Here is a 16518-nt window from a genome sequence, read left to right on the forward strand (position 1 = left end):
TTGCATTAACACCAGTTCCACAAATAATAAACCTTAAATGTTGGGTATCAAATGAAAGCTGAGACTTCAGGGAGTGTAATGAAACCAAAATTACACCTGTAGCACGTACCAAATCATAGATATGTTTTTACTGCCTATTTTTTAGTTTTAAACATGACCTGTGTGAAGGTATTAGCACAACCTGATTTTTCATGCCTGCCTGATTTTTTCATGCATGTCATTCTAAACATTCCAACACCATAGTCTTCAAAAATTTTAAGAGTGGATTTTGTAATGTTGTGCTCTACTAAGTCAGGTAAGGCATGTATTGTATGTAAGTTAACAATATTGCAACTACACTCTTAATACAGGGTATGGCCTCTAAAAAGTATTAATAACGCTCTGTAATGGCAAAGCGCCATGTGTTAGTGGATATTGAGACTCCCACACCAAAAAGAATTGATACAGGGGGCATTAATTGGGAGTTTTGTATACTGTGCCAAGAGAATGGGACAGGACTGCAGTGTCCATATGCAGTTAAAAATAAGAAGATGATTACTGGTAGTGGCCATAGGTCTTTAGTGGAACAGCTAATTAGCTTTAATGAGCTTGGTCACATGCCAATCAATGTTGATATCAAACAGCTGGATGATGATGGTGGTATTGAAGCCATATTGGCAAGGAACCGCGCTGGATGGCATAAGTCCTGTCGTCTGAAATTTAACCAGACAAAGTTAGAACGACTATAGAAGCAACAAAATAATGAGAAAGTTAGTACGCCTCCATCTGTATACACACGTTCAAGTCACAGATCTATTGACCTTAAAGATGACAAGTGTTTTCTTTGCGATAATCCAGGTGGATCTGAAGGTCTACACAATGCTTCAACATACAACACTGATGCAAAAGTACGCAAATGTGCCATAGCTTTGAAAGACACTACCCTTCTAGCCAAGCTTGAACCTGGGGACATGATTGCTCTAGAAGCCAAGTAATGTCTTGTGGATCTATACAACAGAGCTAGGGCACTGGACAGAGCAGGTCAAGAAAAAGATTGTGAGGCTCATTTACATGGAATTGCTTTAGCAGAATTAGTTGCATTTATGGAAGACCTTCGGAAGGAAGATATTGCACCAGTTTTCAAATTGACAGATCTTACACAGATGTACAAGAATCGACTTGAACAGCTTGGTGCTGTTGTTGATGGTCGCATACATTCTTCAAGGCTCAAAGACAGGTTGCTGTTAGCACTTCCAGATCTTCAGGCACATCTACAAGGCAATAGTGTCATTCTCAGTTTTAATGAAGATTTTATTGTAGCTCTTACAAAAGCTTGTGATTTTGATGATGATGCAATGTACTTAGTACGTGCAGCGCAAATAGTGCGCAAAGAAGTGTTTGAAAAGAAAAATTTGTTCGATGGATCTTTCAAGCACTCAACTGAACAAGAAGCTGTAGCACCATCACTAATGGCCCTTGTTAGAATGATTCTAGATGGCCCTAGCATCAAGCATCAGTCTGACACTGGCATGTCCACCTCGAGGGTTGCTCTTTCCATATATCAAATCCTAATGTTCAACAGTGTGAAATATTGTCGAGGCGCAGATTCTGTTAATCACAATCGTGAACGACATAATCGTGATCGTGAAACGCCACTAGCTTTGTATGTGGCATTTAAGCTCCATGTTGCTACTAGAAAAAGATCTCTTATTGATGCATTTTTCAATCTGGGTATCTGTATTTCATATGACCGCCTTCTGCAGTTGACATCTGATTTAGGCAATGGAGTGTGTGAGCGATTTGAGTTAGATGGTGTTGTGTGTCCTCCAAAGATGTGTAGTGGTCTTTTCACAGTAGCAGCAGTTGACAACCTTGATTACAACCCTAGTGCTACAACAGCAAAAGACTCATTTCATGGCACAGGCATTTCACTCATGCAACATCCTTCCCACACATTTGGAGGTCATGATCGAGGTGTGCTAATCATTGATCAAACCGTTTCTCATGGAAAAAGAATTACTCCGCTTCCTCAGAAATATACTAGTGCACTTCCAGCTGCTTTTAAAACCAAAGAATTTAACGTTCCTCCTGTCAATATCTCTGTACTACCTACCAATTTCAATGCTACTGATGAGGGAACAAAGGCAGAATGGAAATGGCTGAAGTAGTGAAGGAAAATCTCAAGAAGAGCCCATTACAGAAATCTGATTGGATAACCTGGTCTGCCTATCATTCCAACATGCAAACTGCAGTGATTCCACCAGCTGCAATCAATGTACTGTTACCCTTGTTCTTAGACAGTGCTCATTCTGTAGCAATGATTAAACATTTTTAACTTTTTAACTTTAATATACATATGTTAATATGAAATATATGCTACAGGTGTAATTTTGGTCTCATTACACTCCCTGAAGTGTCAGCTATCATTTGATACCCAACACTTAAGGTTTATTATTTGTGGAACTGGTGTTATTGTAAGATAATGCATTTTCGCATACTTAATTGACCTGTAGAGGTCGCAAAAGGTCAAATCTGAGGTGGCTCCCTACTGAAAATTGACCTTTATGATGAAAACTAACTATGTGCCAAGTTGCATGCTTTTATCCAAAAGTGCACAAAAAGGCCTTTTTTAAAGGCTTAGCTCTCTTACTATATGGCCCAATGGCTATGGTGAAAAAAGATGTGAAATCCAAGGTGGTAGCCAAGAAATGGCGGTGATGGTAGGGTAAAGGGACAGTACGCCAAGCCATACAAGTGCTAATTTCACATCCAGTTAAATACGTTCATGACGTGGTATTTGTTGCGTTTTATTACATCACGTCACGAAATGGCGAACTTGTAGTGATCTTCTAATGGGATAATTGTAAACAAAGCTATGGTAATGGTATAAACTTGTACTGTTTTACTCGTAAAGTATATCCCCTGCAGTTCACATCGTTGTTTGGTAGCGAATAAAGACTGCTCCATAAAGCCTCGCCCCATGCGGATTGCAAACAGCCACTTCAGCCAGGCTCTAGCAGCTGGTACAAGCTTGTAATGTTATCACGATTGTTGTACTGACAAGAACTTGTAGTAAACAAGCCTGTTGAGTTAATTAACAGTCTACAATGGGCTGGCGCTGCTGTTCTTGTGGCTACATTTCCAAGCGCTTCGTGCCGTTGCATTACCTTCAAGCATTCACACCGTTTACAATCTTCTACTTGGCTTAAATAACCTTGTTGTTTCACAGCAAAATGATTCCAAGTCATTGTAGCAGGCTGTATGGAAAGTGAGAATTGTTGTTCATTTACAAAACCACAATTGCTCAGTAATTACGTTAAAAAGCGTCAAATGCTTGTCGCACTTGTATGGTTTCAGCACTTGTATGGCTTGGTGTACTGCCCCTTTAATGGTAAAAATTTTAATAACGACGAATTTGGTGCCACTTGGTATTGGCACAAAGTTCACCTGAATTGTCGTTACTAAAATTTTCATTTTTTAAATTACTTGTTTTTCAAGATTCTGCTCAATTTGTACCTACTACTGTATTACGTCAGTGTGCAATATCTGTAGACTCTGATTTGTTATACTGTATTTCAGAACAAACAACTTCACTACTGAGATTTGAGTATTTCAAGCCATCAAGTGTGTGTAGAGTAATGAGTTACATATAGGGCCAGAACGTCTCAGACATTTGAAGTCATTGTCAATCTGTATTATTACTGTAACAGTTATTTTCTTTCCTGTGAGTACAATGGCGGATCCGGAATGGGGAATTTGGGGCAAATGCCCCCCCCCCCCCCCCCCCCCACCTTCCTTGTGGAGGAGCCATACTTCTGATTAAAATACTAAACTTTATGTCAGGCCAAGATCATGCAGCTTATAAAACTCACGAAAAAATATACACATTTTGCTAGCATTTATTACAAATTCACCTGAAATCAAAGTGAACCAAAGTCAAACTAGCTATGAAATTGTTGCCGGGCCAACACCTTCGTGCGTACTAAGTGCCTATAAAAATAATTGTCATATTCAATTCAATTATTAGCTTTATAGTGCTACAGTATGTTACAGGTGTACATGGTTGCTTGCTGTTGTTTAAGGAATTCAGAGCCTTTTAAACAGATTTTAAGACTTCACAACCATCTGCAAAGGCCAAAATGGTAAAAATCAACAGTGAGATACTACCAAAAGGTGTATTATTTGCTGCTTCAAAAATGTAGCAGAGAATCTGGCTCTCTGGCCAACCACCTACAACTTGGCCTGCTTGTGCCTCTCCCCTTTCCAGCTCCTGGATCCGCCCCTGCAGTATGTGATATCATAATTAAGTTTAAAGTATTTTCAGTAAAGGACTTACCCTTTCCTTTCTTGGAAATATTTTACTTTATAAGGCTAGTCTAAACAAAAAGTGTGAATGTTAGCTACCAGACGGTATCCCAAATGCAAAAACTGGCTGACTCACAGGAAGCTTCATGTGTGCCTGTTTATTTTTCTTATCAACTCTACATAGCATTGCATCTGTATATATTAAGTTATATCATTTTAATATTTAAGTGCCTTCAATATTAACACACTGATATTAAACTACTGGGATATATGTGTATGTTGCAACTCATTGTAATCCATTATCTATAGTGTTGCAATTGACTACCCCAATACAGTGGAACCTCTCTTATCCAGGCGGTCTGGTACATACTACCATCCGTATCTCATAAATGTCTATAACTAAGAAATCCTTGCTATTATGTAATAGTAATTGACTTAAATGGTTGTTATTGGTATCAGTTAATGCTATGCAGTTTAGTGAGCTATTATTACCTAGCAACCAAGTAGTAGCTATTATTAGTAGAATAAACAAGCCACCTAACAGGTAAACAGCAGTCTTTAGGCTTCCTCCTTGTGCTTTAATCTAAACCAAACTTCATTATGGTCAATAAACTACAATTCTGTCAAGCCACATAACTAATTTGGGCTGTCCAGACAATGGAGGTGCCTATAGAGTCCCTGGACAATGGAGGTGCCCAGACAATGGAGGTGCCCAGACAATTGAGGTCTGGATAAGGGAGGTTCTGCTGTAATTGTCATTGTACAGTGAACAATTCTACAGTATTTCAGTAGCTATTCTACAGTGGCATAAAAATTGGCCATAAATTTCATTATTACACCAATAAAGTGTTGCAATGTTGTAACCAACTTTATACATGGATGATGGCACTTCGATATTATTTCTTAGTCCATTGACATCTCTCAGAACTATAGTTATGTGGTAATAAACAACAACACAATCAGTCACCACTGAATGGCATACAATAATATATCCACAATGCCACATGTGCTCCATATATACTATATATCACAAAAATTTTTGTATAAGTTTCCACTACAGTGTATACATACTACTAGCTATTTTAAAAATTAAAAATTTCAAAAGGAAGTAGGGGTTGATATAATATAAAAGTAAGGAAACAAGCTCAAAAATGTTACAGCTGAAATGAGAAATGATCCAGCAGTAAAAAGTAAGCAAACAAGATTAGACGACTACTTGCTAAAATGAGATATACTTTAATGCCTACTTTTGGCTAGCATCTTGAAATGAGACCATCAGATTAGCCAAAAGTAGGGATTAAAGTGTGTCTTATTTTAGCAAGTAGTCGTCTAATCTTATCAAGACACACGATAGTGTGTCGTTCGGCCCAAGAAGCCGGCGCGCCACACCGTGAGTATATTAACAGGAAGAAAGAAAACGCAATTTTCACACCTATGCAGCTCTGTGATCCCTTATCCGATTGGAACCAGATTTGCTACATACGTGCCGGCCAGTTATGGGAGTATACATACCAAACTTGAAGAAAATTGGTCCAGCCATTTCCGAGATACGAGCGACCAAAATTTCGTTTTAATTTCTTGGTTTTTTTTTTCTTCTTCTTCATCCTCATTTCGCACACTTCGCAAAAATCTGCCATAAACACGAATGCGTACTCGGATAGGGCTGAAATTTGGCACACTTGAAGGGCTCATTAAGGCGGATCTCAGTACCAACTTTGGTAGGAATCCGATGAACATTCACGGAGTTATGACCTATTATGTGCGTATAATAAGGTCGAAGGTCTGTCACACCTACAGGGTAAACCCCTTGGAGGAATGAGTTGAAAATTGATATGTAGATGGAGTAACCATCGTAGGAGTGGCTTTATGTGGTTTGAAAGGAATTGAGATAAAGACCATGGAGATATGACACAAAACCCAACCTGCGTCAAAATTACGCGATTGATTTTTATGAATAAAAAACTATTAGTTTTCACATCTACCAGGCAAACCGCTTAGAGCAATGAGCTGAAAATCAGTATGTAGCTGGAATAATCATCATAGAAAGTCCTTGCAGTAGTACGGAAGAATCGGATTACAAACCACTGAGGTATGATTCGAAAGGCAACTACGTGTAGCAAATGCGAGATCGAGATACTCTAATAGAACAGTCACTCTAATAGAGCATTCAGCTACGTTTATAACTTACTCCATTATAGAATTATATTACATTGCAAGATATCTACGGAATTCAGCTACAAACAGTTAATCTGATAGACAATTCAGCTACATGCAAGTCACCCTGTAGAGAGTTCATCTAGAAACAAGTCACCCTGTATCAGCTAGAAGAAGTCACCTTGTATAGGGTCCGCAATCCGAAAAATCAACTTTCACAAATCAATCCACCTACCATTGTGGGATGTTCATTGTAGTATCCCATTGCTAGATCCACCATGAAACCGGAGGCACGATTGTTGTCTTCACAGAACTATCGATTTTAGTATTTCGTGAGATGCAAAAATTATTTTTTAAATTTCGTGCTCCACACAAAGAACAGGATAGAACTTGCTGCTTAGCTAGGTATTATCTAGAGTTAATGTAGTTAAAAGTACGCACAGTAATAAGCAAATGATTCACTGGGTTCCCAGCACAGGGTTGCTTTCTCTCAAAAAGCACAAAACAAAACACGAATTTTCAAATTCAAACTGCCCTACCTGCCAAGATAAGAAAAGCCAACTCTTCCTCATAGTGATGTGATAAGGTTGGATGCATAGTCTGTCTATACTGTTAGTCTGGAAAGGATCTGAGACTTCTCACCATCTGGGTGAAGAACGTCAAAATTTTCGTGCGTCGTTTCAAGGGATTCTCTCAATGGTACCAAAGTGCTTTCCAGTACTTCTGATGCCACACTGGTCACTTAATTTTGTTTAGAATGATGATAAATGATGGATCAAAACGTTTGGTAGTAGTAGCAGGTGGTGTTTCTGTGATTTCATATGATGCAGTATCGAGTGCAGTATACCAGCAGCTCGAATCAAAAATGAAAGATTTTGTGCATTTTTCGGTTTGTTTTGGGATGTTTTGAAGCTTAATGGTGATGTAGGGTGATCTAGTGAAGATTTGAAGCTGCTGTGGAGCGTGAGAGGTGAAGTCAAATTTGGACGATTTTGCTGCCTCCCTTGATACATAGCTTAGAGCGAGGCGTGGAAGCTGTGGATGAAACAATAATTGACAACCGCTATTACCAAACGTTCAGGGACATCTTTTGCCATAGTTTTAGTCTATAATTGATGATTGTTGTGGCTGCAGAAGCGCTGGAAATGATTAGAAAGCGCGACACAATTCTTTGATATTGCAGAAAATTTTGACGCTTGTCACCCAGATGGTGAGAAGTCTCAGATCTTTTCCAAACTAACAGCATAGACAGACTATGCACCCAACCGTATCGAAACACTATGAGGAATAGTTGGTTTCTCTTGCCCTGGGTGGTAGGGCAGTTTGAATTCGAAACTTCATATTTCTTTGTCTGTTTTTTCAAAAAAAGCAACCCTGTGCCGGGCACCCAGCAAATCATTTACTTATTTCTGTGCGTAGTTTACAACTACAACAACTCTGGATATGATTTGGCTAAGTAGCAAGTTTCATCCAGTCCTTTGTGTGGAGCACGAAATTTTAAAAATAAATCTTGCATCTTGTGAGATACTGAAAATGATATTTCTGTGAAGACAACAATCGTACCTCCGGTTTCATGGTGGATCAAGCAATGGGATACTACAATGAACATCCCACAATGGTAGGGGGATTGATTTGTAGAAGTTGATTTTTCGGATTGCGGACCCTACCTTGTAGAGAGTTCAGCTACAAAGAAACCATCATGTAGAGACTTCAACTGCAAACAAATCACCCTGTAGAGAGTTCAGTTACAAAAAAAACACCATGTAGAGAGTTCAGCTGCAAAAAAATCACCCTGTACAGAAGATCAGCTAAAAGAAATCACCTTGTAGAGAGTTCAGCTACAAAGAAACCATCATGTAGAGACTTCAACTGCAAACAAATCACCCTGTAGAGAGTTCAGTTACAAAAAAAACACCATGTAGAGAGTTCAGCTGCAAATAAATCAATTACTCTGTAGAGAGTTCAGCTAGAAGTCACCTTGTAGAGAGCTCAGCTGCAAATAAATCACCCTGTAGAGAATTCAGCTACAAACCAACCACCCTGTAGAAAGATCAGCTAGAAGAAGTTACCTTTTAGAGAGTTCAGCTGCAAACAAATCACCCTGTAGAGAATTCAACTACAAACAGATAACCTTACAGAGAGTTCAGCTAGAGTCAAGTCACCCTGTAGAGAGAATCCTGTAAAGAGTTCATCTACGTACAAGCAAATCACCCTTTAGAGAGTTCAGCTACATTTCAAGTCACCCAGTAGAGAGATCAGTTGCAAATTATCCTGTGGGGATTAATTGACATGTAATAAATATATGCATTATATATATAATTTGTACATTTACTGATAAAATCAGAATGAGTTAAAGTATTTATAAAATCTGCTTCATCTTTTTCTTTTTTCCTGTGGTAAAGAAAAAAATATAGGTTAAAAAGCCCCAAAGCTGGCCATATGCTGGCTTTGGGGTATACAAATACAAAAAGAAGTGAAATCTAATCAAAAACAGCCAAGCTGTAAAAAAAGGAGTGCGGCCCTTGAAAAGGATATGGTGAAAAAAGATGTGAAATCCAAGGTGGCGGCCAAGAAATGGCTGTGATGGTAGGTTAATGGTAAAATTTTAATAATGACAATTCAGGTGAATTTTGTTCCAATTGACCAAGCGGCACCAAATTCACCTGAATTGTCGTTATTAAAATTTTTACCATTAACCTACCGTCACAGCCATTTCTTGGCCGCCACCTTGAATTTCACATCTTTTTTCACCATAGCCTTTTCAAGGGCCGCACTCCTTTTTTTACAGCTTGGCTGTTTTTGATTAGATTTCCTTTACATTTACTTTGTATAGTACATGTTGTTGTCTCCTGTCAGTGAATAGTAAAATAGTTGCAGTATACAGGCACAATGTGGAGTCTATGGAATTTATAAACCAAAAGGCCTGAGTCTGTAGTGCACTAGTGAAGCGAGGGCAGAATGAGGGTTTATAAATTCCATAGACTCCGCATTGTGCCCACATATATAGCTTCTTTAGACTCTATTTTGTGAACAGGCCTGCAAAAATAGGGCATGTGGGCACATAAAATTAGCCTCCTTTTTTCAAACTTTAATGATGTACAACATTTAATGTATGTAATTAAGCTATGGTGATGTAGTTTTACTCAATTATTAAAGATTTAGTTGGCTTTATAATACAAGTTACAGAATGTAAATATGGGATTCCAGTGCCGAGATATAATCTGTTATGTGATGGGCTGTAGTTTGTGCCCACATGCCCTATTTTTTGCAGGCCAGGTCACATTAAATCAGTTACCTCTTTCAATGGTTGTTTCTGTTGCAGTGTCGGTAAAAGTTACTGGATCTTTTGTAGCAATACTATATAGTGCCATGAGATTACATCACATTACATCACTGCATGTTGACATACTCATTGGATAAACCTAGGACTATGTTTTATTATTATGCCTGAAGGTGTGGAGTATATTTATAAAACAAGGTGGAGTATTATGAGATTTAGTACCCATACAAAACAGCCTAAAGACAGGCTAAGTCATGTTAACCGGTACAGTTTACTGTACTTACACTAATTACTAGTATACAGTCAGGAACAAAAGTCAACACAATTGATTGAATGTGTGCTCAGTGCTACTACTGATTAGCCAAAAGCGTATATATATTACGGACATGATATTATTTCAGGGGAAAAAATTGGCATAATTCACTTTATTTTTGTTCAAAATATTATGGTGATAAAACTATTTGTGTTCAAATATTTTGTATGATTAACCTGAATTACTGCTTTATTAGAGTAGTTTGATCTTATGTAAAAATTTTCATGTAAGTTTTGCATACGGAAATCATTTTACAATTCACAACAAAGAAAAAGCAAATTACAGTACTATTTATTACATGGATCACAATGGTGGGTGTTGCTGGTAGGTAATCAACTATCTCATATATACGTATTACAGGTAATCAGAAATTTGACATTAAACCTTTAATTTATTGAATGAAGATGGAATTTTCAGAACCTTTGGTGACTTGATCTTCACTCAAAAAGCCAGACTATTTCTTCTGCAGTGTTTAAACCAACATTGGCTTCTCACCAGCAAAGGATTTCACTGAAAGTATCAATAGGGAACAGTATAATATTATAATTGTTCAATCAAATTGGTGACTAGGTCTAATTAGCTATCATGCAGGTCTGGAGTCTGAAGTAGTAATGTACAGTTCATGTTTCCCACAAACATGTTATAACTACCATTGGCTGAACTGATGCGTGCATTTATCATGACATCATCAATGTTACATCATGTCCTCTTTGGAGTTATAAATATCAGTATCTGAACTGGCAAGTTAGTATTTTTGTTACCTGTTGATACAAGCATGGAACTGTTAAAAATGACCATAGCTGCTTTTCTGCTAGTGTGTTTGTTCAGCCAAATTGAAGGAGCTACAAATGTGATGCCGGATGATCATTCTGATACTTCTCAGAACAGTAGTGATGATTTTGTTAGTGGCTCAGGGGATGTAAATATGACAGGTCAGGATAAACCAAGGCCTTCTTGTTGTGTATCTGGAAACCTCACCTTTTATTCAATTGATGACATTTTAAATAACATCTCCAGTAATAACACCATTGTTAACATTACAACAGATGCTGAGCTTTTCTCTAATGTGAAATTACAAGGTCTTGAAAATATCATGATAATGGGACACAGAAATCCTGTTGTAAAGTGTAACGATGTTGGTGCTGTAAAGTTCATCTCCTGCAATAATATAACCATTGAAGGTATCCAGTGGGAGGGATGTGGCTCTAAAGATTATCCTGGAATTGAATTCTACAACTCATCCAATGTTTCTTTAAAAAGATGCTCATTCCATAACTCCAAAGGAAGAAGTGTTTTACTTTCACAAATGTCTGGAAATATGTACATTAACAATTGCAGTTTTACACACAAAATTGAATATAGTGGACATGGAGCAGCTATACATTATTCACCAAATACTAATAGCCATTGTCAACACAAGTTGGTGGTCCTTAATAGCCAATTCATTTTCAATAGAGCCACACAAAGTGTAGTTTACATTGATGGTTCAGGTAGTAGGATCACTGGTCATGTTTGCTTACAAGACAATGTGTTTGTCAACAACACAGGAGTACCAATTTACATTTCACATACTAATCTTCATATTAGAGGTAGTGTGTTGTTCAAGGGTAATACAGCAAAGTCTGGTGGAGGAATTTATAGCAAAAAATGCAGTGTCATATTCTATGATAAGTCTGATGAAAATTTTATTAGCAGCTTTGTTACAGATAATGGTGGAGCTATTTATTCAAGATCAGCATTTGGGGAAAACTCAATTGTGACATTTAAGGACAACCATGCAAGGTTTGGTGGTGCCATATACAGTGATAATTCTAATATCACATTTGATGGTAACTCAAGTGTAACATTTAATAATAATGAAGCCAATAAATTTGGAGGAGCTGTATTTTGTAGGTCTACATCTCATATCACATTTGGTGGTAACTCAAGTGTAACATTTAGTAATAATAATTCCAGTGTTGATGGAGGAGCTGTATGTTGTTGGTCTTCATCTCATATCACATTTGATGGTAATTCAAGTGTAAAATTCAGTAATAATGAAGCCAGTGTCGATGGAGGAGCTGTACTGTGTTATGCTTCAACTCATATCACATTTGATGGTAACTCAAGTGTAACATTTAGTAATAATGAAGCCAATGATTATGGAGGAGCTGTATTTTGCTATTATTCATCTCATATCACATTTGATGGTAACTCAAGTGTAACATTCAGTAATAATGAAGCCAGTGAATATGGAGGAGCTGTATTTTGTAGGTCTTCATCTTATATCACATTTGATGGTAACACAAGTGTAACATATAGTAATAATGTTGCCAGTATTAATGGAGGAGCTGTATATTGTAGGTCTTCATCTCATATAACATTTGATGGTAACTCAAGTGTAACATTTAATAATAATGAAGCCAATGAATTTGGAGGAGCTGTATTTTGTAGGTCTTCATCTCATATCACATTTGATGGTAACTCAAGTGTAACATATAGTAATAATTTTGCCAGTGTTAATGGAGGAGCTGTACTTTGCTATGATTCATCTCATATCACATTTGATGGTAACTCAAGTGTAACATTTTATAATAATAAAGCCAGTGATGATGGAGGAGCCGTATATTGTAGGTCTTCATCTCATGTCACATTTGATGATAACGCAAGTGTAACATTTAATAATAATGAAGCCAGTGATGATGGAGGAGCCGTATCTTGTTGGTTTTCATCTCCTATCACATTTGATGGTAACTCAAGTGTAACATTTAATAATAATGAAGCCAGTATTAATGGAGGAGCTGTATATTGTCAGTCTTCATCTCATATCACATTTGATGGTAACTCAAGGGTAACATTTAATAATAATGAAGCCAGTGTTGATGGAGGAGCTGTATATGTGTTACTGTCTAGTGTAACTTTTGAAGGAGACATTTCAGTAAATTTCACTAGCAATACAGCAGAAAATGGTGGCACTATTTCTGCAGTGAAATCCTCTATAACATTTGCAGAACAACCTCAATTGTGGTTTTTCAACAATTTAGCTACAGCAAGTGGTGGGGCCATACATCTTAGTGATCACTTCTTTGTAAACATTTGCAATAATTCTCATATCACATTTTATCATAATAATGCTAATAGCCGTGGTGGGGCCATATATTGTGACCTAACAAAAAGTACTGAGAACAAAATTATATTCAACACTACAGACATTGTGTTTGGTGACAACACTGATCTAACAGGTTCTGATGTTTATGTTGATATACCATCATCATGTGATGAGATGTGTTTAAACAACAACTTAATTAACAAAGGATACAATCATTTCAATGGGGTGATTAAAACTTCTCCTAAAAAACTAGAATTTAAAGACTCAGCAGTTACATGCATTGATAATAACTATACAAATTGTCGAACTTATCTAACAAGAAATATAATGCTTGGTGAGGAAATCATAATCAATGCTTGTGTAAAGGATTATTACAATCAACCTGCTGGACCAACACAATTTGTACTGAGCAGTGAAGATCAAAATCATCATATCATCGAATCAGACAATGTGCTAATATCATGTAAAGTATTTGGAGGAGTCAGTGTAGGAGGAAAAATAGTTTTAGATGCAACTAATTATTCAGTAATCATTACTTCATATGAAGACAGTATATCCAACATAAGAGAGTTCTTTATTGAACTAATAATTGCACTATCACCATGTCACCCTGGTTTCCACTATGATAATACTACATGTGTATGCTACAGTGATAGTGATATTGTGTCTTGTTCTGGTAGTGCATCATCTATCAAAAGAGGTTACTGGTTTGGTGTAGTTGATGATAAAGCTACAGTGACAATTTGTCCCAGAAGTTACTGTAATTTTACTTGTTGTGAAACAGCTAATGGATTTTTTGAACTTTCACCAGTCAGAGCAAATCAGTGTAATTCACAGCGATCTGGTACTGCTTGTAGTAGTTGCAATGAAGGATTTACTCTTTCATTTGATTCTAATGAATGTGTAAGTGTTGACAATTGTACAACTGGACAAACAGTACTTGTGGTGGCATTAGCAATCCTTTACTGGGTGGTCATTGTTATATTAGTGTTTATCATGACATACTATCATGTTGGGATTGGTTATTTGTATGCTATTACATACTATTACAGTGTGGTGGATATTTTACTGAGTGAACACTTGTACTCATCACAAGGATTATTTACATTTGTTAGTATTATGTCCAGTATTGCAAAAGTCACACCACAATTTTTAGGACAGCTCTGTTTAGTAACTGATATGAGTGGAATTGACCAACAGTTCATTCATTATGTACATCCACTAGCTGTTTCCATCATCATAGCAGTGATCTGCTTATCAGCAAGAATATCATACAAGTTTTCAACATTTGTTAGTAGAGGAATTATCCATGTTATATGTTTTCTTCTACTGCTGTCGTACACCTCTGTGGCAACAACTTCATTGCTGCTATTGAGATCACTGACATTTCACAGTGTGGATAAGATTTACACTTACCTGTCACCTGACATAGAGTATTTACATGGACGCCATCTACCATATTTTATTTTAGCAATAATATGTACACTAATTATTGTAATTGGTCTGCCATTTCTGCTTTTAATTGAGCCATTTCTTAATTACAAAATCAACTTCACCCGAATAAAACCATTATTGGATCAGTTTCAAGGATGTTACAAAGACAAGTATCGTAGTTTTTCAGCTTATTACATGACATGTCGACTGGTGATTATTCTGATAATTATTGCCAATACATCAAGCAATGACACCACCCAGTATTTATTGATCATTTTCAATTCCTTGTTAGCCTTTATACATATGACAATAAGGCCATATGGATCTAACATTCTTAATGTGTTTGATGGCTTTGTGTTGCAGCTGATGATTGTGGTTTCAATGGTACCACTTATTGACAGTTATGATCCTGATTTATTGCTATCATTTATGTTTGTATTAGTTATACTACCCTTAATACCATTTCTGATAATGGAAATTTACCTTTACAGAAGGACAGTTAAGAAAATCACTAAATACTGTGTACCACCTAAACCTGACACTACCAATGACAACAATGAGGTTCCAATGAGAGACTTTGTAGATAGTGTTATAGATGATAGCAGGAGGGTGAATGCTACTATATGTGAAATGTAAGTGTAATGTGGTATACCTTTCTATGTACACTGCTTAAAAATCATCAGCAAAACCAAATGCGGATGTGTCAAGGCAAGAGTTAATTGTTAAACGTTTTACAAAAATAAGTGGGAAATAAAGTATTACTTGAAGGAAGTAAAAAGCAAAACAGAGAATCCCTTAAGCAACATATGCATCGAGTTAGCTAAAACAATGCACTGTTGATTTTTAACTACTTTCCCTTGAGCTACTAAATTTTTGATAATAATTTTGATAGTTATACTGCAAACGTGTCAAGATATCAAAAAATATTTCTGGAACCCCAGGAGACCCCATCAATATTTCACTGTACTTTAATGTGTTACTGTTTCTGAATATTGTATGCATCATGTGTTACTATTAATGTGATTGTTGTCATGACACAATTTTGTTCTCTCTACTCTTACATATAGCAGAAAATCAGAGATTGATGATGCCATTCACTACCGCGAATCCTTCATGGAAGTGATGGATGAGATTGAAGACTGCTGATTATATGCTATGAGATGTGAACAATGACAAGTGTAGATTGTATTTATTATAGTGTGTCTCACATACAGTACATGTATCCCCATAATGTGTGTTGTAGAATTTTTCAGCTTTAGATGTTACAGTAGCGCATATTATACAGATGTAGATGCTTTGCTTATATTAATGCTATCACAATATAAAGGTTTTACGTCACATTATTATAAGTAATGTTGTTACTCAGCAACGGATGGGCTGAAGATCAAGAAATCTTTGATATGACAGGCAATTTGTCACACAACAAAACTACATTGTAGTTACTAGCTGAAATAATTCTTTCCTAACATGATAGGTTAGATGAATGGGACAAACTACTCATTATAGTATATAATACAAGATTTAATTCTAACATTTTCATGGTACATGTGGGCATATTGTAGCTACATAAGTTATTAATGATAATTATATGACAAGTCCTCGCAACGTTATAATATACTGATAAATAGTATGGAGCTGCAGTATTTTGCAGACTACTTTTCTGTACTATATATTAAAAGATTGTGCATGAAATTCTGAAAATATTATGTTACAATAGACAAATTTCATAACAAAAAATTCAACCATTGCCCCTAGCAACCTAAAATTTATATTATTTGTAGATGTCAATGTCTTAAGTCTCCTCTCCAAGTTTTAAAAGGATAGCATTGATATGTCATGAGATATGACATTTCAAAGTTACAATTTTCCCATACATTGTCAATAAGATGGGTAACAGTTGCCCCTTCTCAGATATCATACAAATCATGGGATTCAAAGAATGTGATATGATCTATATACACTATC

The 16518-nt window shown here is 36.5% G+C and overlaps 1 protein-coding gene across 1 annotated transcript; it reads left to right on the forward strand.

Moving 5' to 3' along the window:
* Positions 1 to 10821: 10821 nt before the first annotated feature.
* Positions 10822 to 15874, forward strand: LOC136247752 (uncharacterized). Its single transcript, XM_066039579.1, has 2 exons — positions 10822 to 15185; positions 15621 to 15874. Exons 1-2 carry the CDS (start codon positions 10822 to 10824, stop codon positions 15697 to 15699), a joined length of 4443 nt encoding a protein of 1480 aa, XP_065895651.1. The 3' UTR covers positions 15700 to 15874.
* The last annotated feature ends 644 nt before the right edge of the window (positions 15875 to 16518 follow it).

The sequence above is a fragment of the Dysidea avara genome, chromosome 2 (assembly GCF_963678975.1).
Source record: "Dysidea avara chromosome 2, odDysAvar1.4, whole genome shotgun sequence".
Classification (NCBI taxonomy): domain Eukaryota; kingdom Metazoa; phylum Porifera; class Demospongiae; order Dictyoceratida; family Dysideidae; genus Dysidea; species Dysidea avara.

Bases quoted from the DNA above. Each gene is read 5' to 3' on its own strand.
- LOC136247752 (XM_066039579.1), top strand. From the start codon at position 10,822: ATGACCATAGCTGCTTTTCTGCTAGTGTGTTTGTTCAGCCAAATTGAA. The intron at 15,186-15,620 runs GTAAGTGTAATG...TCTTACATATAG, and splicing joins AATGCTACTATATGTGAAAT to CAGAAAATCAGAGATTGATG.